This window comes from Lathyrus oleraceus, chromosome 4 (genome assembly GCF_024323335.1).
Source record: "Lathyrus oleraceus cultivar Zhongwan6 chromosome 4, CAAS_Psat_ZW6_1.0, whole genome shotgun sequence".
Lineage (NCBI taxonomy): Eukaryota > Viridiplantae > Streptophyta > Magnoliopsida > Fabales > Fabaceae > Lathyrus > Lathyrus oleraceus.
Window position 1 is genome coordinate 151,577,634 of NC_066582.1, and position 23,457 is coordinate 151,601,090.

Consider the following 23,457-nt stretch of genomic DNA (forward strand, 5'->3'; position numbering starts at 1 on the left):
TCCTGGAACCATCAAAAGCTTTCACTACCAAGGCACTAGGCTTCATAGCTGGTCCTTGATAAGATAACTTGGCGAGTGTTCTCTTTGGCATAACATTCAGAGAAGATCCGGTATCAACCAACACTCTTGCCAAAGCATCATCTTTGCACTTTACCGAGATATGGAGGGCACGATTATGATTTTTTCCATCCTCAGGTAATTCCTCTCCACTGAAGCTCAAAGTATTTCAGGCCGTGATATTTGCAACCACTCCATCAAATTGGTCTACTGTTATGCTTTGTGTTACATGAGCTTGAGCAAGAACCTTCAACAAAGCTTCCCTATGGGCTTGGGAGTTCAATAACAGAGATAGAATAGAGATTTTAGATGGTGTCTGATGCAACTGGTCCACAACCTTGTAGTCACTTTTCTTGATCAACTTCAAGAATTCAACAACATCTTCAGATTGAACCACTTCGGGTTCTTTAGCAGGAGTTACAACTGTTGATTCCTTGGCTGGCCCTTGAGGAGTCACATTGAATTCAGGCGTATAGATTCGACAACTACGACTCATTCTGCTCATTCCTGCAATATTGGTGACGTCTTCACTTACAGCTTCTGTCACCTCAGCGTCTGAACTTCATTTAACTACCTTATCCACAGTGTTAATCTCATATTTCCAAGGCACAACCTTGGTGCTCTCGTAGGGAAAAGGCGTGGGCATACATATTTCCACAGGCGACGGCTTACTATTCACTGGAACCACTCCACCACTATAATATGGGATTTCAACTGGTTCAGGTAAATTTAAACAAGGTTCAATTACCAACACGTCTTCGTTCTTCGCAACACTGAATATCTGAAGCACTCCTTTATCCATCAAATCTTGAATGTTGTCTCGTACCACCTGACATCCCTTCGGGTGTGTGTCACACTCTTCACAATTTTCATGATTAACATTAATCATGCCAGCTTCCACCAATCGGGCATGGAATGTTGCCAAAGGAGTCTTTACATCATCCACCTTATCAACCGTAACACCAACAGAAGCGTCTTCAATGGCATTTACCGCAGGATTTCCATGGGGAGGAAGAGGATTGTTCTTCACATTCGGTCCCATGTCCTTAAAAGACAGGATCTTGCTCGCAATCAGTTCACGAACCCTATGCTTTAGAGCGTAGCAACCCTCTAGGTCATGCCCGGGGGCACCTTCATGAAAAGGACAATGTGCATTAGGGTTGTACCATGGAGGAAGACGGTCAGGTGAAGGTCCCATAGGTCTGGGAACCACCAAACCCTTTTGCAACAAGGAGGGGTAAAGCTCAGTGTACGACATTGGGATTGGATTGAAGGTCGCCCTCTCCCCTTGTCTCCTATTTTGGTGTTGAGCATTTTGCCTTGGCGCTTGAGCTCTTGGCTGTTGGTAAACAGGAGCTGCTGGTACTTGTTGATAAGCTGGAGGAGCCGCAGCACGTTGTTGAACTGGAGCTGGTCGGTAAGCTGGAGGCGCTTGATAAGCCTGAGCAGGCAGTTGGTTGAATGCGAGCGTCACAGCGGCTACGTACGGCTGAGGAGCATATTGGACAGGATACATGGGTTGCTGATAGGGAATTGGTTGTTGAACATACTATTGAGGTGAGTATTGTTGTGGTCTCCTTCTTGGAGGAGCTCTACCTTGACCAGCAGTCACGACATTTGTTTCCCCTTCCTTCTTCCTGGGAAACCCTCCAGAGAACTTCTTTTGATTGGCATTTGAAGTTCCAACTACAGCCGCCAGTTTGCCATTCCTTACACCATATTCAACGCGAGCTCCTATAGCCACAAGCTCGGAGAATCCCAGGGAAGCACTTCCAACCATCTTCTCGTAGAATTGGGGTTGGACAGTGTCAATAAACAGTTCAGCCAATTCCTTCTCAGCCAGAGGTGGTTCAACCTGAGAAGCCAGTTCCCTCCATCTTTGAGCGTATTCTTTGAAGGACTCCTTGTCATGTTGGAACATGCTCTGCAATTGTCTTCTGTCAGGCGCCATGTCCATGTTGTATTTGTAATGTTTTATGAACGTGTATGACAGGTCTTGGAAACACCTGATCCTGTTCTGATCCAGACTCAAATACCACTTGGAAGGAGCCCCACTTAAGTTGTCCTAAAAACAGTGGATCATCAGCTTGTCATCCTCCACGTGTGCATCCATTTTTCGATAATACATGATGAGATGGCTCTTTGGACAAGTGTGCCCCTTGTATTTGTCGAAGTCTGGAGTTTTGAATTTGGATGGAATCACCAACCCGGATACCAGGCACATTTCTTTGGCAGCAGATCCAAAGACGTGGTCTCCTTCTAGATCTCGAAACTTCTTCTCAAGGAGCTGCATGTTCTCCTTTACTTCTCTGAAATCCTCAAACCTTACTTCGTCACCAGCAACGGTTGAGTCAACAGTCTGATACATGTGGTTTTGATCTTCATAATGAGGAATATGCCTAGCATAGGCAGCTGGTGGGACCATAGTATGGATGATTGGACGTGCGTCGATGTAAACCGGTAATGGCACGGCTTGTTGGACAAATTGCCCCATGTCGTGCACTACCTCTGCTCGGGGGACGAAGTCATAGGGTAACCCATATGGAGGAAGGGTTGAGGGTAACTTCCTTTGAGGTTGGACTTCTACTGCTGGGCCCGTGGTCTCTAAAATCACGGTCACTTGTGGAGTCTCAAACCTGAAGGTTAAAGCTTGCAGCATCTCTCCTATCTGGGACATGCCTCCCTTGATTTCATCTAGTTCAGCTCTAACTCGGGCGCTCTCTTGTTCTTGTTCAACCATTCTCTGTCTTGCTCTGGCGCGAGTATTATACCGGTGTTGAAAATTCAGCGTGAAACTGGAGGAAGAAAGGGCGGAGTGAGACTTTTTTTTTGAAAATGTATGAATGCATGTATGAATGCATTTTGTTTGCAAAACTCTTGGTTCAAACTAAAAGTTTTGCTTTTTATGCGTATGCAATGAATGGATGGATGCAATGTTTTTTTTTGGATAGGTTCAAAGGTCCGAGGTATGGATAAATTTGATTGCTTTCCAAAACAGGGGTTCTCACCGGGTATGATCTAGGGCTTTGTTACAAAGGATCCCCAGAGTCATTGATTCACAAGAATGTTTGACGCTTACGGGAAATACTTTTCGGTCGTCAACTCCATCAAGGGAATCTATTCTGGGTGAGGTTCTCGTACCGACTCTTACGAAGTATTCACCTCGGGAGTCCGCACTACGCAACCATCGACTCGGTTCTAGACAGGGTACTCAGAGTCATGGATTCAAAAGACTATTTGACGCTTACGGAAAATACTTTCCGATCGTCAACTACATCTAGAGAATCTATTCTGAGCGAGGTTCTCGTATCGATTCTTACGAAGTATTCACCTCGGGAATCCATACCATGCAACCATCATTTCTAGTTGGCCAAAGGTTCAATGTTCTAAAGGTTCTTAGAGTCATGGACCCCTTTAAAACATTGAAGCTTACAAGGTATACACCTAGGGCGACAATATTTGCAAAAGGATCTACTATAAGTGAGGTTCTCGTACCGACTCTTACGAAGTATTCACCTCGGGAGTCCGTACTACTCAACCATCGTCCTATCTTATGTTTTTTTCACTCTAGACTCGGGTGTAGAGTCTTTCCCACATGGTTTGCAATCAAATATCCAAGTACCCAACACAGTGGAACCAATATTCAACAAATATATCAATATAATAATAAAGATAATGAAAAGCAATAAATAAGGAAAAGCCACACAATTAAACAGACAAAGGCACACAAACGTCCTAACTAGGCTTGATTCACTTAGGGATTGGGTATGATCCCCAGCAGAGTCGCCATCTGTCGTTCCTCAATTAAAAATGGGGATACGACCTAGCGAAACGCAATCGCACGCTCGCAATGATGGACTGAACAGAGTCGCCACCGAACTTTATTTATTCCTAAAAAGGAAAGGGGAAATATCGATAAAACCCAAGACAAAACGACAATGATTATTGGTCGTCGCAACCAAATCAGGGTTCGGGAGTCGATTACGCAAGGGGAAGGTATTAGCACCCCTCACGTTCGTTGTACTCAACGGGAACCATTAGGTCAGTTGTGCGCGTTGATGTTAGTTTGAAATGTTAGGCTTTTCAAGTTATTAGGTGGGAAAGAAAGAATAGAAGAAAGAAGAAATGTTTTTTGGATTTTCGACGAAGGACTAAACCTAAGTTTTTTATTAGTGGGCCTAACAAGATTTACAAATCCTGCTCCTACGTATCTCAACAGAGAAATCAAGGCTTACGTAGTTCTGGGTAGAAAAATGTTTGTTTGTTGGTCGATTTTAGCGGAAGCTACTTTGTGTCAAATCGATGAAAACATTGTTGGACTATCCAAAACAGGTGGACAAACATTGCCTTGCATTGTTTTGAGACAAAGTACCTTTCGTTTGAGAAAAGGTTTGAAAGGATCAATCGCACGGCGGCGAGAAAAAGAAATTGATTGGTTTGATGTGTTTTGAGTAATGGCGAGAACTTGGATGAGCGAGATATCCATCTCGAATCCTAGTTTCAGGAGTGCGTGGTATACACCACGTTCCATTTCCATCTTATTTGCAAAAATGTTTAATATGCATTAAGTGTTTTTTTTAGGTTTGATTAAGAAAGGGTTTAAAGAAACCGCATTGACAATTTTAAATGATGGCGAGAGCTAAGATAGGCGAGACATCCGCCTCGAATCTTAGTCTCAGGAGTGCGTGGTATACACCACGTTCCATTTCCATCTTTATTGAAAAGTGTTTAGATAGGAATTAAGTATTTTGAGTTTTTGTTGTGAAAATGACTTGACACTAGATCAAACATTTGATGAGCGATTGAGAAGGATTTGAATGAGTGTTTGAGAGAAAACAAAGTGGATAAATTCGGATGATGGCGAGAACTAGGATGAGCGAGATATCTATCTCGAATCCTAGTCTCAGGAGTGCGCGGTATACACCACGTTCCATTTCCATCTTTATGGAAAAGGTCTTAAATATGAATTAATATTTTTTTGAGTTTTCATTATAAAAATGGCTTGACGTTGGATCAAGCATTTGATGAAGTTTTTGAAAGAAATGGAACAGAATGGGAAAAAGAAATGGATTGATTTGTTTATTGAGAAAATACTCGACGTTGGATCGAGTCTTATTTTTGATCTTTTGGAAATTGTTAATTTTATTCTTGTGTTAGTAGCTAACTAAACAGTCAAACAAATAAAGAAATGAAAAGCAGTAAAATTATTACACATCGGGGGAGTGGGGTACATTTTGTCAAATGGGGATTCAAAATACTGGAATAATTAAATCGGGCCTAAGCAACAAATAATGCAATTTATGAGTGTAAGTGCAAGCGAACTGTCTCATTGTAAGAAGGCCCAAGAGTAAGTCATGTGAAAAAAAATAACACCACAAGTTATATCTACAACACACTTAAGAATTAAATCTAAAAAAGGTAAAATCGGGATTTGTACGGATGGACATTGAGGAACACACAAAGCCTAAATAATGTGCTCAAAGCCGGTTTGCACATATTGACAACAATTGAAATGTCATATGCGATTAATCGAAACGCGTCGAAATACTATCAATATATCGATAAAAATAATCATGGATAAATAACAAGAAAATTGTCAAATCCATAAATTAAAAATCGATGTTTAACATTAAAATCACCAAGTGTTTAAAAAAGGAGAAAAAATAAAAATAAAATAAATAAATAAAAGGTTTAAAATAATAAAAAAAATGGTAATAATAATAAAAACTAGTAGAAAATAGAAAATATGTTAAAAATGAGAAATGCTGAAAACCAGGGATCGAACCCAAAACCTAGGGTTTACCAAAGCACCCCTTTACCAACTCAGCCAGATGGACATTCTTGTTATATAGTTTCAAACGCTAATACATAATATAACAAAAGACGCACCAAACCTTTTAAATAAAACACAAAGTTGAAAACAGTAACGACGAATAACCAAAGCTCATGTTAAAAACAGTAACGACGGATGACCAAAGCTCAGTTTTCTTTCCATTTTGAAAATCAAAATTTTAACAGCAAGTTAACATCACAAACAAACAGGCAGCGGTGTTGCTAAATCAAACATGGAGTTCAAAGCATAATCGAAACATGGAGATAAAGCTCGGAAAGGAAGCTAATCGGTTGCAGCGAGCTCGACCGACGAATGTGAGTAAGCGTTTCGCCCGAACCGGCTTTGATCTTCTTGTCCGCCCTTCACCACAAGGAAAAACTATGGATTTCTTTTCTCCTTGCCTTCGACTCCTCTTTCTCTTAGTGAACAATAACGGCGCTTTTGTGTTTTTCAGAATTCTCTCTTCCCTATGGGTGAACAGTGGCGGCTATCCAAACTTAGGGTTTTTCGTGAATAGTGATTGCTTTTTATATATGACTCCTCCTCTCTCTGCTGTGTTGTTGTCTTTCCTCAAAAAAATGGGAAGTGTTTGTACTGGGAGAGATTTTGAAGTTTTGTCCATATTCAACTTGTGGTCCCCTTCTCAGTTCTCTTTCATTTCCAAAACTTCACTGTTGGTAAGAAACAAATCACCACAGTAACTCACTTGAATATGTGCTTTCTCCTTTTTTTTGGAATTGGACTGATTTTTGTGTGATTGTGTCGCAGTAGTTTTGATGTGGATTGAGGTCGTTTTCGGTTCTCTGATACTCATAATGACAGTAGACAAAATGCTTGGGATTGTACTCTGCATTACGAGCTTGTGATGGGCATCTTCATAAGACTGAGTTGGCCGACATGCGGAGGAGCTCCGTTAGCTTGACTTTGGTCCGTTACCAACAAAGCATTTGATGTTTGAGATTGGTACCGAGCACGCAATCTTAATGGCACTTGTTTCTGCAGCATCAACTGTAGTTTCCACATTCCAGCATGGATTTCAGCACAAGAAATGAAAATATTTTCCAAACAGCATGTTCAGTAGGTTGATTTCCATCATAACCCGGCATCGCATCCACGTCCTTCTTTCCTTTTGAATCTGTAAACAATGGCTCGTCTTCACCGCATATTCCGCCAAAACCGCTGCCACTCCCCTCCGCGCTTTCTTGCAACTGCAAAGCAAATTCCAGGTTCCACAACACATCGTCCATGGATGGCCTTTCAATGCCTTGGTCGTTCACACACTTCATTGTGTAACACCCTTCTACCCAAACGACATATTTAAATAGATTATCAGAGTACAACATGTAGAAGAGTTTACATTTCTTACAACATAACAATTCATCGCATCACAACATAAAACATATTATTTATTTTATTTAAAACTTCGCAGCGGACAACAATATTAATATTATCATTCATCATATAACAATCCATAATAATGGTTCAACATTATCTCAACAAAGCATCTCAACATATTAGTCATCATAAACAACTTAAATAATAATATATTATCTATCGAATCCCCGAACCCCGGTGTCACATGACTAGAGCATTTGACTCGACTCTGTAGAATAACTCTACACTTATTCTTCAAACCTCAACAATAGCTATTCCGCTTTATCTGCACATTGCTCATCATAGATGAACATAAACACATGCAGAAGGGGTGAGAATTACATCATTAAATAATAATATAACGACAGAAATATAAACATAAATATATTTCACATATGCCAACACAGCTCATCATAATCATCATAATCAACATACTCATGAACATCAACATAACAACATATCAAATGCAATGCACACACCCATGCATGACTCAACACGACTCGGTATACCCATTTTGTGACCAACTACAGGATCACCACTCCCAGATTCATCACCATAGAATCCGAGTCCCCCGCAAGGAACCAAGCCTCTCAACAAGCCCGGAGTCAACAACATCATTGGAACTCAGTCCGTTCATCACTAGGCATCGGCCTTTCATGAATGCATGCACATCAAACATGCATCATAATCAACATAGCAACAACAACATCATATAGTCACGTTATCATCATCATTAATAGCATGACATTCAACTCAACAAAACAACAACAATTCAGGAATAGATATATGCTCACACTCTAAGCCATAAAACAGTCTATTCACGAATGCACACATAACTGATACCTTCACAGCATCATACATATCATCACACATGTATAAAACACCTCATCAACATATGTATAAAACACCTCGTTAACACATGTACAAAACACTTCCTCTGCCTTGCTCGCTAGGCGAGTCTGTGGCGAAGCTCTGGTTCGCTAGGCGAGCTCAAGGCGAACAGCTCCAGTAAATTGGTAAATTAATTCGCTAGGCGAGCTCAAGGCGAAGGTAATAGCGAACTCATTCTGTTTTGGTGAAAAACACAGCTAGCACTCACTCGCTAGGCGAAGCTCTAGCGAGTCCACAGCGAACATTACAGTAGCCAAAACCTCTCAATCTCGCTGGGCGAGGTTGAAGCGCGTCCCTTCGCTAGGCGAAGGTATGTTCGCTAGGCGAACATGACAGTTCACCAGACGTGTTTTCTCTGGGCAGGGACCTTATGTGCCCATTTCAGACCCTTACCACTCAACTTACTCATCACAATTCATCACAATTTATCAATTTGATTACACACATAATTATCGATTATAACGCCTATAACTCGACCAGAATCACAGATCGGAGAATTTCCATCAAAACCCCAACTTTCCCAATCTCCCTAAAATCCCCAAATTCATCCACAATCCAACATATATCATGAATTTGCTCGCATATTATCATTTAATAAGGTTCAGACCCCTTACCTCTTTGGATTGAAGGAAGCTCTGAGCAATCTTTGGCCTTTTCCTCTTCCTTCTCTTTCTCTTCAGCGGTTCCTTTCTTTCTCTGACTCTGAGGCAAAATACGTGACAACACTTCTGAGTTCTCACTTTGGCCTCTTATATCCAATTCCACTTTTACCCTTCCACTCTTCATATTCCAATTATTTTATTTATTTAATTATTAAAATAAATAACATCTATAATAATAATAATAATAATAATCCAATAATTCAACTTTATTTAATTAAATTAATAAAATAATATTAACTCAATTAAATAATTCTCTTATTTTAATCGGGGTGTTACAACTCTCCCCCACTAAAGGAGTTTTCGTCCTCGAAAACATACCTCAATTAAATAGAGCCGGATACGACTCCTTCATCTGATCTTCACGCTCCCAAGTCAAGCTCTCACCAGCTGGACCTCCCCAAACAACTTTCACTAGAGCAATCTTCTTACCTCTCAGGGTCTTCTCTTCTCGGTCATCTATCCGAATTGGCAACACCTCAACGGTCAAATTATCCCTCACCTGGATATCATCCAACTGAACAACATGTGAAGGATCCGCAATATATTTTCTCAACTGAGATACATGAAACACATCATGCAGATTAGAAAGCGACGGCGGTAAAGCTATCCGATACGCCACTTCCCCAACCCTCTTCAAAATCTGATACGGACCCACAAACCTCGGAGTAAGCTTTTTAGACTTTAAAGCTCTACCCACACCTGTCGTCGGAGTAACTCTCAGGAACACATGATCTCCCTCTTGGAACTCAAGTGCCTTTCTCCTGTTATCATGATAACTCTTCTGACGACTCTGAGAAATCTTCATTTTCTCCTGAATCATCTTAACCCTTTCAGTCGTCTGCTGCACAATCTCAGGTCCGAGTACAACACTCTCACCTGATTCATACCAACACAATGGAGTTCTACACCTCCTACCATACAATGCTTCATATGGAGCCATACCGATACTAGCATGAAAACTATTGTTATAAGTAAACTCCACCAACGGCAAATAACTATCCCAAGAACCACCCTGCTCCAACACACAAGCTCTCAACAAATCCTCCAAGGATTGGATAGTTCTTTCAGTCTGACCATCAGTCTGAGGATGATAAGCTGAACTCAACCTCAACTTAGTCCCCAACGCTTTCTGCAAACTTTCCCAAAATCTAGAAGTAAATCTGGGATCTCTATCAGACACAATACTGGATGGAATACCATGCAGCCTCACTATCTCCTCAATATACAACTCTGCCAACTTCTCTAAAGAGTGATTAATCCTCATCGGCAAGAAATGCGCCGACTTAGTCAATCGATCCACAATCACCCAAATAGAATCATTACCTTTCACCGTCCTTGGCAATCCCGTCACAAAATCCATGGAAATGCTATCCCACTTCCATTCAGGAATCTTCAAAGGTTGCATCATGCCTGCCGGTTTCTGATGTTCAATCTTTGACTTCTGACAAGTCAAACAGGCATACACAAACTTAGCAACATCTCTTTTCATACCAGCCCACCAAAACAACTTCTTCAAATCCTGATACATTTTAGTTGCACCTGGATGGATACTCAATCCACTCCTATGGCCCTCTTCAAGAATACTCTTTTTCAATTCAGACACCTCAGGAACACAAACTCTACCTTTAAATCGCAGGATGCCATTCTCATCAATCTCAAAATTACCACCATTACCCTGGTTAACCATAGTAATATGATCAACTAGAGCGACATCAACTTGCTGACCATTCCGAATATCTTCCAGAATTCCACTAGTCAACTTCAGCATACCCAACTTTACACTATCAGCGGAAACTTCACAACCCAAACTCATATCACGGAACTGTTCAATTAACTCAAGCTCCCGAACCATCATCATAGACATATGTAGAGACTTCCTACTCAGTGCATCTGCAACTACATTAGCCTTACCGGGATGATAACTTAATTCGAAGTCAAAATCCTTCAGTAATTCTAACCACCTTCTCTGCCTCATATTTAACTCTTTCTGATCAAACAGATACTTCAGACTCTTGTGATCACTGAACACTTCGAATCTGGAACCATACAGATAATGCCTCCACATTTTCAACACGAATACAACAGCTGCAAGTTCTAGATCATGCGTAGGATAATTCCTCTCATGAACTTTCAACTGTCTAGAAGCATAAGCTACAACTTTACCATTCTGCATCAAAACACCACCAAGACCCATCAAAGAAGCATCACAATAAACAACGAAGGACTCACCAGGATTAGGCAAGATCAACACCGGAGCACTGGTCAACCGCTTCTTCAACTCAACAAAACTCGCTTCACAAGCTGCATCCCACACATACACTTGACCCTTCTTAGTCAACTGCGTCAACGGCAATGCCAACTTAGAGAAGCCCTCAATAAATCTGCGATAATAACCAGCTAACCCCAGAAAACTGCGTATCTCAGTAGCAGACTTCGGAGTCTCCCACTGTAATACATCATCAACTTTAGCAGGATCAACAGAAATCCCACCACTCGAAATCACATGGCCAAGGAAACTCACTTCCTTCAACCAGAACTCACATTTAGATAACTTTGCATATAATTTCTTTTCTCTTAACACCTGCAAAACAATTCTCAGATGTCCTGCATGCTCTTCTTCCGTCTTAGAATATATCAATATATCATCTATGAACACCACAACAAAATTATCAAGGTACGGATGAAATATACGATTCATATATTCCATAAACACACCTGGAGCATTAGACACACCGAACGGCATCACAGTGTATTCATAATGACCATACCTCGTACGGAAAGCAGTCTTCGCAATATCATCTGACTTCACTCGGATCTGATGATAACCCGACCGCAAATCAATCTTACTGAAAACATGAGCTCCAACCAACTGGTCCATCAAATCATCAATCCTCGGCAATGGATACCGATTCTTGATAGTCACCTTATTCAACTGCCGATAATCGACACACAACCTCATCGTACCTTCTTTCTTCTTCACTAACAATACTGGTGCACCCCAAGGAGAAACACTTGGACGCACAAACTTCTTCTCAAGCAATTCTTCAAGTTGCTTCTTCAATTCAACTAATTCAGTTGCCGACATTCTATAAGGAGACATCGACACCGGACTCGTACCTGGTACTAAGTCAATGGCAAACTCGACTTCCCGTTCTGGAGGTAATTCACTTACATCCTCTGGAAACACATCCTGAAATTCACCGACAACAGGCAAATCTACACTCACCACTTTCTTATCCGTTTGCAGAGACGCAAATAAAGCGAATATCTGAGCTTCATCTTTCACAAATTCCCCCACCTGCCTAGCAGATAGAAATCTGGCCTCATCATTCCCACCAACTTCAGAAAACCGCACCGTCTTACTATAGCAGTTGATAAACACGCCATAGAATTCTAGCCAATTCATTCCCAGAATAATATCAATTTGGTGCAAGGGCAAGCACACCAAATCAACCACGAACTCTCTCTCAAAGATCGTCAAATGACAACCTCGACAGACAACAGAAGTTTTCACCGAACCATTAGCAGGAGTATCTATCACCATACTTCCGCCTAGGAACGACATAATCACACCAATCCTGGTCGCACACTCATACGAAATAAACGAATGAGTAGCACCAGTGTCAATAATAGCAAGCAATTCAACATTATTAATCAAGCAAGTACCTTTAATCAGATTATCTTCTTTAGGAGCTTCAGCCCCACTCAGAGCAAACACCCTACCAGTAGTATGAGCTGCAGTAGCCGCCTTCTTCGGTTTCGAGCACTGCGAACTGATATGGCCTTTCTCGCCACAATTAAAACATGTCGGACCAGCATCCTTACATTCAGTAACTCTATGACCAGCCTGACCGCATCGGAAACATCGCAGCACTTTCTTGGTACAGCTATCAGCACGGTGGCCTGGCTCGCCACACTTGAAACATTTACCAGCTATGGGAGATCCTCCCCCACTTGGCCTCTTCTCATCTGCCACTTTCTGCTTACCTTTACCATTTGGAGATGCATAAGGACTACCACGATCCTTATTCTTCTTCTCACTAAGACTCTTGTAATGAGCAGTCCTAGCCTTGCTATCTTCATCAAATATCCTGCACTTATTAACCAGTGTAGGAAACCTACGAATCTCCTGGTAACCAATGCCTTGTTTGATTTCGGGACGCAACCCGTTCTCAAACTTGACACACTTGGATTCCTCAGCATCAGCATTATTATAATGAGGACAATACTGCACCAGCTCCTCAAACTTCGAAGCGTAATCAGCAACAGACATGTTACCCTGCTTCAGTTCTAGAAATTCCATCTCCTTCTTACATCGCACATCAGCAGGAAAATATTTCTCCAGAAAGGCCGTCTTGAACCTTTCCCAAGTCATCTCAGCACCTGGTACTTCAATTCTCTGGCGAGTGTTATCCCACCAGTTTTCAGCCTCTTCAGATAACGTATGTGTACCAAACTGCACCTTCTGTGCTTCAGTACACGTCATCACCCGGAAAATCTTCTCAATTTCCTTCAGCCAAATCTGAGCACCATCTGGATCATAGCGCCCTTTGAATGTAGGAGGGTTATTCTTCAGAAACCTTCCCAAATTCCTAAACTCGTCGACCGGCGGATTCTGCTGCGCCTGCATAGCCTGCGCCATAGCAGCCAAAGCCTCAACAATCGCACGGTCATTTTCTCCATCCATACTCTGCACAACACAACTACAACCGTTAAATATCGACAGTGTCATTCACACTAATCGACCAACAGGGAAAACCTCACATTATGACTCGACTGGACTGACCATGCTCTGATACCACTAATGTAACACCCTTCTACCCAAACGACATATTTAAATAGATTATCAGAGTACAACATGTAGAAGAGTTTACATTTCTTACAACATAACAATTCATCGCATCACAACATAAAACATATTATTTATTTTATTTAAAACTTCGCAGCGGACAACAATATTAATATTATCATTCATCATATAACAATCCATAATAATGGTTCAACATTATCTCAACAAAGCATCTCAACATATTAGTCATCATAAACAACTTAAATAATAATATATTATCTATCGAATCCCCGAACCCCGGTGTCACATGACCAGAGCATTTGACTCGACTCTGTAGAATAACTCTACACTTATTCTTCAAACCTCAACAATAGCTATTCCGCTTTATCTGCACATTGCTCATCATAGATGAACATAAACACATGCAGAAGGGGTGAGAATTACATCATTAAATAATAATATAACGACAGAAATATAAACATAAATATATTTCACATATGCCAACACAGCTCATCATAATCATCATAATCAACATACTCATCAACATCAACATAACAACATATCAAATGCAATGCACACACCCATGCATGACTCAACACGACTCGGTATACCCATTTTGTGACCAACTACAGGATCACCACTCCCAGATTCATCACCATAGAATCCGAGTCCCCCGCAAGGAACCAAGCCTCTCAACAAGCCCGGAGTCAACAACATCATTGGAACTCAGTCCGTTCATCACTAGGCATCGGCCTTTCATGAATGCATGCACATCAAACATGCATCATAATCAACATAGCAACAACAACATCATATAGTCACGTTATCATCATCATTAATAGCATGACATTCAACTCAACAAAACAACAACAATTCAGGAATAGATATATGCTCACACTCTAAGCCATAAAACAGTCTATTCACGAATGCACACATAACTGATACCTTCACAGCATCATACATATCATCACACATGTATAAAACACCTCATCAACATATGTATAAAACACCTCGTTAACACATGTACAAAACACTTCCTCTGCCTTGCTCGCTAGGCGAGTCTGTGGCGAAGCTCTGGTTCGCTAGGCGAGCTCAAGGCGAACAGCTCCAGTAAATTGGTAAATTAATTCGCTAGGCGAGCTCAAGGCGAAGGTAATAGCGAACTCATTCTGTTTTGGTGAAAAACACAGCTAGCACTCACTCGCTAGGCGAAGCTCTAGCGAGTCCACAGCGAACATTACAGTAGCCAAAACCTCTCAATCTCGCTGGGCGAGGTTGAAGCGCGTCCCTTCGCTAGGCGAAGGTATGTTCGCTAGGCGAACATGACAGTTCACCAGACGTGTTTTCTCTGGGCAGGGACCTTATGTGCCCATTTCAGACCCTTACCACTCAACTTACTCATCACAATTCATCACAATTTATCAATTTGATTACACACATAATTATCGATTATAACGCCTATAACTCGACCAGAATCACAGATCGGAGAATTTCCATCAAAACCCCAACTTTCCCAATCTCCCTAAAATCCCCAAATTCATCCACAATCCAACATATATCATGAATTTGCTCGCATATTATCATTTAATAAGGTTCAGACCCCTTACCTCTTTGGATTGAAGGAAGCTCTGAGCAATCTTTGGCCTTTTCCTCTTCCTTCTCTTTCTCTTCAGCGGTTCCTTTCTTTCTCTGACTCTGAGGCAAAATACGTGACAACACTTCTGAGTTCTCACTTTGGCCTCTTATATCCAATTCCACTTTTACCCTTCCACTCTTCATATTCCAATTATTTTATTTATTTAATTATTAAAATAAATAACATCTATAATAATAATAATAATAATAATCCAATAATTCAACTTTATTTAATTAAATTAATAAAATAATATTAACTCAATTAAATAATTCTCTTATTTTAATCGGGGTGTTACACATTGCGGTCTCGGCAAACTTCTTGAGACATTCTGGAGCTATCTTGCCTTTTAGATAAGGATCTATTATTTGGTCAAGAATTCCTTTTTTGTAGCAATGATATGCCGACTCAGCTAGACTGACTTGCTCTTTAGCAAGAGTCGGGTTCAAAGTCGGGCGAGCACAGAGTATTTCGAAGAACCACACCAAATGAGTATACGTCGGATTTGTCGGTGAGTTTATGCAGAAATGATATTTGGTTGGTCCTTTGTAGATCACGCACGCATTGGAAAGAAGTAGCATGAAGACTCCCACTTGCACCTGCTGGAGAATTAAACTGCTGCTTTTGAAACAGGGACCAATGACGACTGTGCGGCGGTGTTTGAATCTCTAGTACCAGTTTGATCGCCAATTCTACCCACATGAATTGTGTGCTCGTTAACTTCACTCAATATTTTATCAGTATCGTTAATTGAGAGATTGATGTTGTTGTCCAAACCTCTGAAATATTGGAAGTCAGGCAAGTAAGAGTAACCCTCCATGCTTAGTATCCACAAATTTGGCATGAATACAGCTCTCCTTTGTATTTAAAGATGAGCTATCTGTGCTGCCAAGGATACTTGTGACAACTTCTTTTACAGATTGATCAAAGGAGTCTGCTGAAAGAACCTTCAGAATCTCCACATTCTGTTTTCCGCATTTAATTAATAGTTTCAAGCGCGAGGCATGCATTCTATAGACAGGATCAACAGCTGATGTGTTCAAAGCAATAACTTTTGTGTAATATGATAGTGCAATTTCATATGAATATTCAAGCTTTTCGCTAAGTTTTCCCAAGTAAAATGCATGCAACCAATCTTTCTTAAGTGCAAAGGCTTTCTTAAAATGTTTCATTGAGCTCTCACAGAACGCCATCCATGTTGCATCCTTCAAGGGTAAAGCTGATCTTTGATCATAAAATGGGACGACATTTTGAAGACTGTCGTAGTATACCAATGCCAATAACTCATGTATCTCGCGCTGCTGAGCAGATGTCTTAGCCAAAGCTAAACTCATTAGTAGGCACCGTCTACTCCTTCTCCGGCTTGTCTCCACTCTCTCAAATAAAGTGGGATTCTTCCTCCATCCTACTACATTAATGTGCTTGTTACCATCATTAAGCAACAAATCTACTTCCTCATCATAAATATTTCCAAGTCACTGCCAGCTTTCAAAGCGTAGAGGATTGTACATGAGATCATATTTGAAGAGCTTAGCATTTTGCTCAACAAATTCTTCCCCTTCCTTGGTCAGCACAAATCCAAGCCATTTATCAGTTGCACTCATTTCCTCAGACAGAGCCAAGAAATGATACAAGTTACAGTAGACGTCCACATATGGCTCAGACCTGCTCAATAGTGTTGTGTTATACTGTCCAAGACCTCCCACATCAGGAAACATGGTCTTAGTTATAGTTTCAAAGAATCCTTCAGACCTGGCCTCCTCAGATAGTTTATCTTCACATAGATTAGGATCATCAAGGAACTTATCAATTGGATTTCCTGTCAAAAGGTCCTCTGGTGGCTGCAGAAAGTGTTTCCTCATAGCTCTTAAAACTCTGCAAAGTTTGACCAGTCCAGTTTTAGAAGATGCCTTCGCATAAGGAAGAACATATTGGAAAACATCAGCACACTGTTCTTTGGTCTGATAATCTCCCCGACTTGAATTTTTGTGCATCACTAGATCATCTTCATAGGATGAATCAGACTTTAGGTTTAATCCATATAAACAGAAAAAGCACTGATCTAAGGCCCCATCAATTTTAGACTCGAGTTCTTCTGCTTCATCTTCAGAAAGTTCATTTCCATGTTCAATTAATTGATTGCATGAATTCTCTTCCTCAACTAAGTTACAGTCAGTCCCAGCAACCATGTTATCTTCACACTCTACCTCCGTACTGTCTTTATTTTGAACTTTGCAAGATGAGACTCCTATAGATATTCCTTCAGAAACATCCTTTTTCACATAGGTAATTTCATTAATTCTGGTCCAATCAATCCGGAAATCTAATGTATCTGATATGGATTCTTCCATAGATAAATTGACAACACTGTTTTTGGATGCTTCTTCGCATCGCGTTGGTTCTTTATTTTTAAGGTTAAAGCTGGATTTGAACTTCATATCCAAGCCGAACAGATGCTTTATTGCAAATCTAAGAAATGTTCCTTCTCCACCTTTGACACTTTCACCGACACAACAAAGCTCATATTCAGCAAGCATGTCATGGGTTGCAACAATTAAATCAACTTGAGTTTCGATAGGTGTGGTCCGACTATGATGCTGAAGTTTGCAGAAAACAATGGCTGCATCAACAAAACAGATGCTTTCCACTTGATCAGATATTACTTGTGCAGAGGTTATGTTGCACACGAGTACATTCGCGACATAGCCCATGATTAACAGCATCAGAGATTGCATTTGACAAATGCTGCTTGTCGGAACAGCGAGGCCGTCGGAATCTCCACAGTGATCAATAACTTTCTTCACTTGTGATATACAGTCAGAGAGGGCCATCACTTCCTCCGTAACCAAGTGGCTATAGTGCTTGATAGAGCTTTCATTTGAGTCATCCAAATTAGAAGGTGTACTGAAACCATGTGTTTGGTCAGAAGATTTAAGTGATGTAATACTTGTACTCAAACCCATCAATGCCATGAGTATTTTCAGTTTTCTGTAATGGCAATTGAAATACAGTTCTACATCCATTGGTGTTATCTTCTGACATGCTTCAATTAGAACATCTAGAGCCATGAGCTCGATGGAAGTTATCTTTTCATCTTTTTTATTTTTCTTGCTCCATCATCCTAGTGATAGACTTTTCCATCAAAAAAATTGACCTTCAATATATTAACTTCGTAGAGAACTCTATCAATGTTTATCTCTTTTACATCCTTGCAATGTGGGCGGGGGACTGAACCTGGAGAATGTTCCATTTTTCCCTTTTTTTCCAAAAGTGACAAAGCAATACAAAATTCTTCACAAGCTTTTGCCTTGTGATGTCTGCAAGACAATGTATGAATCTCCCATGTAGAATTTCCCATATTCAGATTTGGGCAATGGAACCGGTTGAAAATTCTCAATCCTCTATATTTCAGTTCCTAATCTTTGACCCACTCCATGGAATGTAGGATCCAAAACCTTTGTAGTGTTAGACATAGCTAGATGCTCTAATTTCAAGAACATCACCCCAATTTCCTTTTGAAGCATAAATATTTGACAATAACACATGGGAACCGTCGTGGTCAGGCTGAAGCTGGATGATGATTTGGCATATTAATTGGAATTAGTTTTTGGAAGTTTTGGAGTGAGTTCGATTTGGTCCCAATGTCCATTCTGTAAATTTGTAAGCTTAGAAAAATCTCATGATTTGTAATGAATATAACACTGGATGTGAATGAAAATTGGTGTCCTTGTAGCAAAACATAGTTGTTCTTTGCCTTAGAACTTCCAAGTATTCATGTGATGAGATGTTTTTTTTATTATAAGTTATTCATATGCCATGTACATGGATGATTATGATTGAATGAATGAACGAAGTAATCGAACTATGAATGAGCATGTGGAAATTCTTGAATATGAATGGAATTTTTTTCAATGTGAATGAAGAAAATATGAATGTAAATTTGGAATGTGAAAAACGTAAAAAATATGAAATAGTAAACATGAACATGAATGAAGGATATGAAGGTGAATGAAGAAAGAATACAAACGAGTGATTGATGGGGAAAAATTTTCAGGGCCAAAATTGGGGTATGACAGGGACTATATATTCTAAAAATAGGGAAAAAGATGGGTTTTAAAGAAAACATCTGATATACGTAGAAAACATGCAAAAGGAGAGAAATAGCAAAAACTAGGAAATTGGAGAGGGAACTCATAGAAGTTATCCAATTCATCATCAATTGCTAGAAATCTAATGTAACGGGGGAGAAAGGGCTATCAATCTAGGTGTATTACATGAAGGATAGAGAAAAGAAATCCTTACTCTCTTTAGGGAAATTGAGATATGAAGATATGATTGATTCTGAATTTTCTATGAATTTTTATGTCATTGGTTATTTTAATGATGAATTTCGTGTGCCTATATTGATGTTTTCCACCATGTTTGAGGGTTTGGAAGGTTAAAGGTAAACATGAATTAATGAGATTGAATGATTTTGTTGATGTAAATTTGTGATATAATGTGAATTTGTTGTTTTAATCATTGAATAATTATAGTATATCAAATTCTAAGATCAGGGGTTTTTACGGAATCGAAATTGGAGATCCAGAAGGCCTCCAACAGCGAAATTCACAATTCTACATTTTGCAGCTCTGGACGAGTTCTCTTAGCGAGGGCGACTTCACTTAGCGAGAAATACTTCACTCAACAAAGAGAAACAATGTTGAAATGCTTTTTTTTCGACTCTTTTCGTTGTAATTTGAGTTTCGTGACTCGGAGTGAGACGCGGTTCGAAGCTTTTGAAAGCTAACACGCAGAACTCTCACATGGTGATGCTTGGTGAACTGTTTGAAATAATTTTTTTTACCTATTATGGAAATGTTGTGCTAATTTGTGTGATCAATTAGCGAACCATTATGTTTATACAATGATGTATTGTTTTTTTGGTGAAGTAACATGAGTGAATGCCTATGGAGTCATGTTTGATGAGTTGTTGCTATTTTTTGTTATTTATTGATGTTGTAAATTGAATTGATTATTGGGTATGATAAATGATGTGATGCATAAATGGTTAGATGGGTCTGGGGATTCTTTTGGTGATAATGCATGTTATGAGATTCATGCATCATGGTGTATGGACTTTGGTCTAATTTTGGTATGCTCTAGTACAGTGGTATGGATCGAGAGTGAGTAGCTAGTTCTAGTGAAGAATTAGTGAAGCATACATATAGTGATTGTAACAAAATTTGGTGTGCTCTGGCCCTATATTGGGGATTGAGGCCGAGTAGCCGGTTCCAGACGGGGACTGGTGAAGCGTTACCTATGTTGATGGTAAATATTTGGTGTGCTCTGGTCCTATGGTGGGGATCGGGAGCGAGCTGAATCTCAATGTTCATGAATGATACCACATGCATAATGAGTCAGTTGTGGAGTACATTTACATATATGATTATATGTGTGTTTGATTGTTCACGATGTTAATGATTGAATGTGATTATGTAATTGTTGCCATTGTTTAGGTGTGAGAATTTGTTGTTGGTGGATGTGTAATGAATGTGTGTTTATTGTGTATTATCTATCTTAGCATTCTTTACACTGTTTATATTGGTTTGTTATTTCTCATCGCCTTTGCTTTGATGTTGTCCACCATGGACATATTGCAGATACTCAAGAATAGAGTTTGTTGCTATAAGTGGAATTAGCTCCCATACTTACTTCGTTTAGTTCATCGTTGTTTTAGAAGTCTTGCCCTGATCTTATAACATTGAGGTTGAGAATGTTTGATTGTTTTTATTTAGTTTGTGTTTTGCTAATTTGATAGGCGTATACTATACTCTTGACGTTTTGAGTTTATGTTATACTGGATATTTTTGCCACATATTTTTAATTCAAATAAGGTATTTTGACGAGACTTAATTATTGTGAAGCATGCTTATTTGATGATTTCCGCTGTAATGATATCCTAAGTGAAGGTGAGCATGTGATGACAAGTATATTAGAATGTTTTATCATATTTGAGGCAGGTGTCGTTTTATGATGAGTGGCATCCTAAACGTGTGCATTATGCTCAATGCTTGAAGTATTCTAAGATTTATCTATTTTCGGGGTTTAGGGTGTTACAAATGAAAAGTGATACTTAAGCTGATTTTCTGGATGTGAAAAAGTGTCTGAGAAGCTCTATATTTTAAGGTCGAGGCATGGTATAAATTTGGAAATAATTCATGGTCCAAATCAATACTCTAATTGAATATAGACCCTAAATTGAACTTTTATATATATAGTTATTACCAATCATTAAGAGATTGTCCCAATCGACTATAGACTCAACCAAGCATGAAATAATAGATTAGGTTAATAATCTAATCGATTATGCCTTTAGAAAATGTCTTCCAATCAATCAGAATATCTCTTAATCAACAGTCTAGGACTAAATAATTTTCTTCATGTTTTAACTTAAATATGAGAGGCTTCTCAAAAGTTTTTAGTGTGAGTGATTTAGCCATAATATTTCTAAAAATACCCTTATATCTTTTCAAGACACTGGTGACTCAGACAAAAACAACCAGACAAGCTTTCTCACTTCCCTTTTTTCATAACTCTGAAGCTTCAAGTCTTCACATCATTATCTATTACTTTAGAATCACACAAGAGCTATGAATATTATTAATGAGGTTTGAGATATATTCATCTTGATTGCCATTATTTGAGAGGTTAAACCATTTTTTACCCTTGAAAGTAAAAAATTCACTTGAATGTCGTTGGACCACAATATTGACTTGATCTTAAATAATATCTTCAAGAGTATAACGTCATCAACCAATATGTACATCTTTGATCATTTAAGATAACTTCACCAGATACTTGATTTCACTTGATATCATTTGATATTGAGTGTCGTCATCATCAAACTACCTAGTTGAAGTGCAGTTTTGCTAAGCTTCACCATCTTTGATCATCTTTACTATAGCTGCAAGCACTTAAATCCACATATACTACAATCAATCCAAAAGCATATATTTTGTACGAAAATTCAACTACACACCAAGCGATTTTTATCGACCTCTAATTTTATAAAAGTAAATGTTTTTAAATTGGTGTTTTTGAAAAAGGTATATTCAACACCCCCTCTTCTAGACCATTAAATTCTATATTCTCCTCCAATAAAAGTGATGTGGTGGTCGAGCATGACATTTCGTTTAAAGTCATCTATTAAAATTAGGACCTTATGTTTTTTGCTTTGTTTTTTAATGTAATTTTTCTTTGTTTGGACGATTCTTTTATCTCTTCCCGTTCAGGGCCTTTTGACGTTTAACAAATATTTTTCTACTCTTTTTGTGTTGAAATGATCATTTTGTTAAGTCAATTAATCAATTCTTATGGCATTCTTTTTTATCAGCACAATAAGGGAGAACTTGTTTACTAACGTTTTTGTTTTCAACTATGCGAGCAATAATACCCCATAAATAGTCCCCCGTAGGGCTCAAGAAATATTACCACATTGGTTTCAAGATATAATACCACATAGGGAGCCCCTCCTTAAGCAACAATGATAACTCATAAGGTTCAAGAAATAATACCTCATAGGGAGTCTCAGTTATGGTTCAAGCAATAGTACCATGTAGGAAGCAATGATACCCCATAGGTTTCAAGCAATGACACCATGAAGGGATTTAAAATGTTATCGTGTATTATACTCAATTCCACACATAAAATTTATTTTAAAAAACATAGCGCCTCATTAAAAATCCATGCCCTTGCAGGGGAAAAGAGTTCTCCCCACTATGTTACTGATTTTACATATTTTGATAAAGGTAACAACCTCAACAAAATGTTATAAGCTTCCATCATTCTAAGTTCTAGGAACTTTCTTGCCCTAAAGACTTTCCAGTTTATAAGCGCCTTGTGCAACTTGTGTCATACTCGATAATGGTCATCCCAATTATGAAACAACGCGCCCTTTGAATAGACAAAAGTCTAGGGTTTAAACCTTATTGGGGCCAAATTTTAGAAGTTTTGTTTTTATCATTTAACACCTAAAAAATAAAATAATAATAATAAATCCAAGTTGGGTTTAGAAAGTGAAAATGAAAAAAAACAAACGAAATCATCCATATTAATTAAAGTTTTTTAAAAATTGAAGATCATGTAATAAATTCGGATGACCGAGTCTCAAGAGGGACAAAAATAAGAGAATTTTAAAATGATAAGCATGAAATCTAAATTTTTATATATGAAGATT

The 23,457-nt window shown here is 39.1% G+C and overlaps 1 protein-coding gene and 1 pseudogene across 1 annotated transcript; both read right to left on the reverse strand.

Annotated features, from left to right (window-relative positions):
• Positions 1–226: 226 nt before the first annotated feature.
• LOC127136468 (uncharacterized) lies at positions 227–1,573 on the reverse strand. Its single transcript, XM_051063018.1, has 2 exons — positions 706–1,573; positions 227–612 (listed from the first exon to the last, which is right to left on the reverse strand). Exons 1-2 carry the CDS (start codon positions 1,571–1,573, stop codon positions 227–229), a joined length of 1,254 nt encoding a protein of 417 aa, XP_050918975.1.
• A 14,460-nt stretch (positions 1,574–16,033) lies between these two features.
• On the reverse strand, positions 16,034–18,597 carry LOC127136469 (calcineurin-binding protein 1-like; annotated as a pseudogene).
• Between the last annotated feature and the right edge of the window lie 4,860 nt (positions 18,598–23,457).

Coding starts and splice junctions, on each gene's coding strand:
- LOC127136468 (XM_051063018.1), bottom strand. CDS start 1,573: ATGTATCCTGTCCAATATGCTCCTCAGCCGTACGTAGCCGCTGTGACG. Junction 613..705: donor GCCGTCGCCTGTGGAAATAT/GTATGCCCACGC, acceptor AATGAAGTTCAG/ACGCTGAGGTGACAGAAGCT.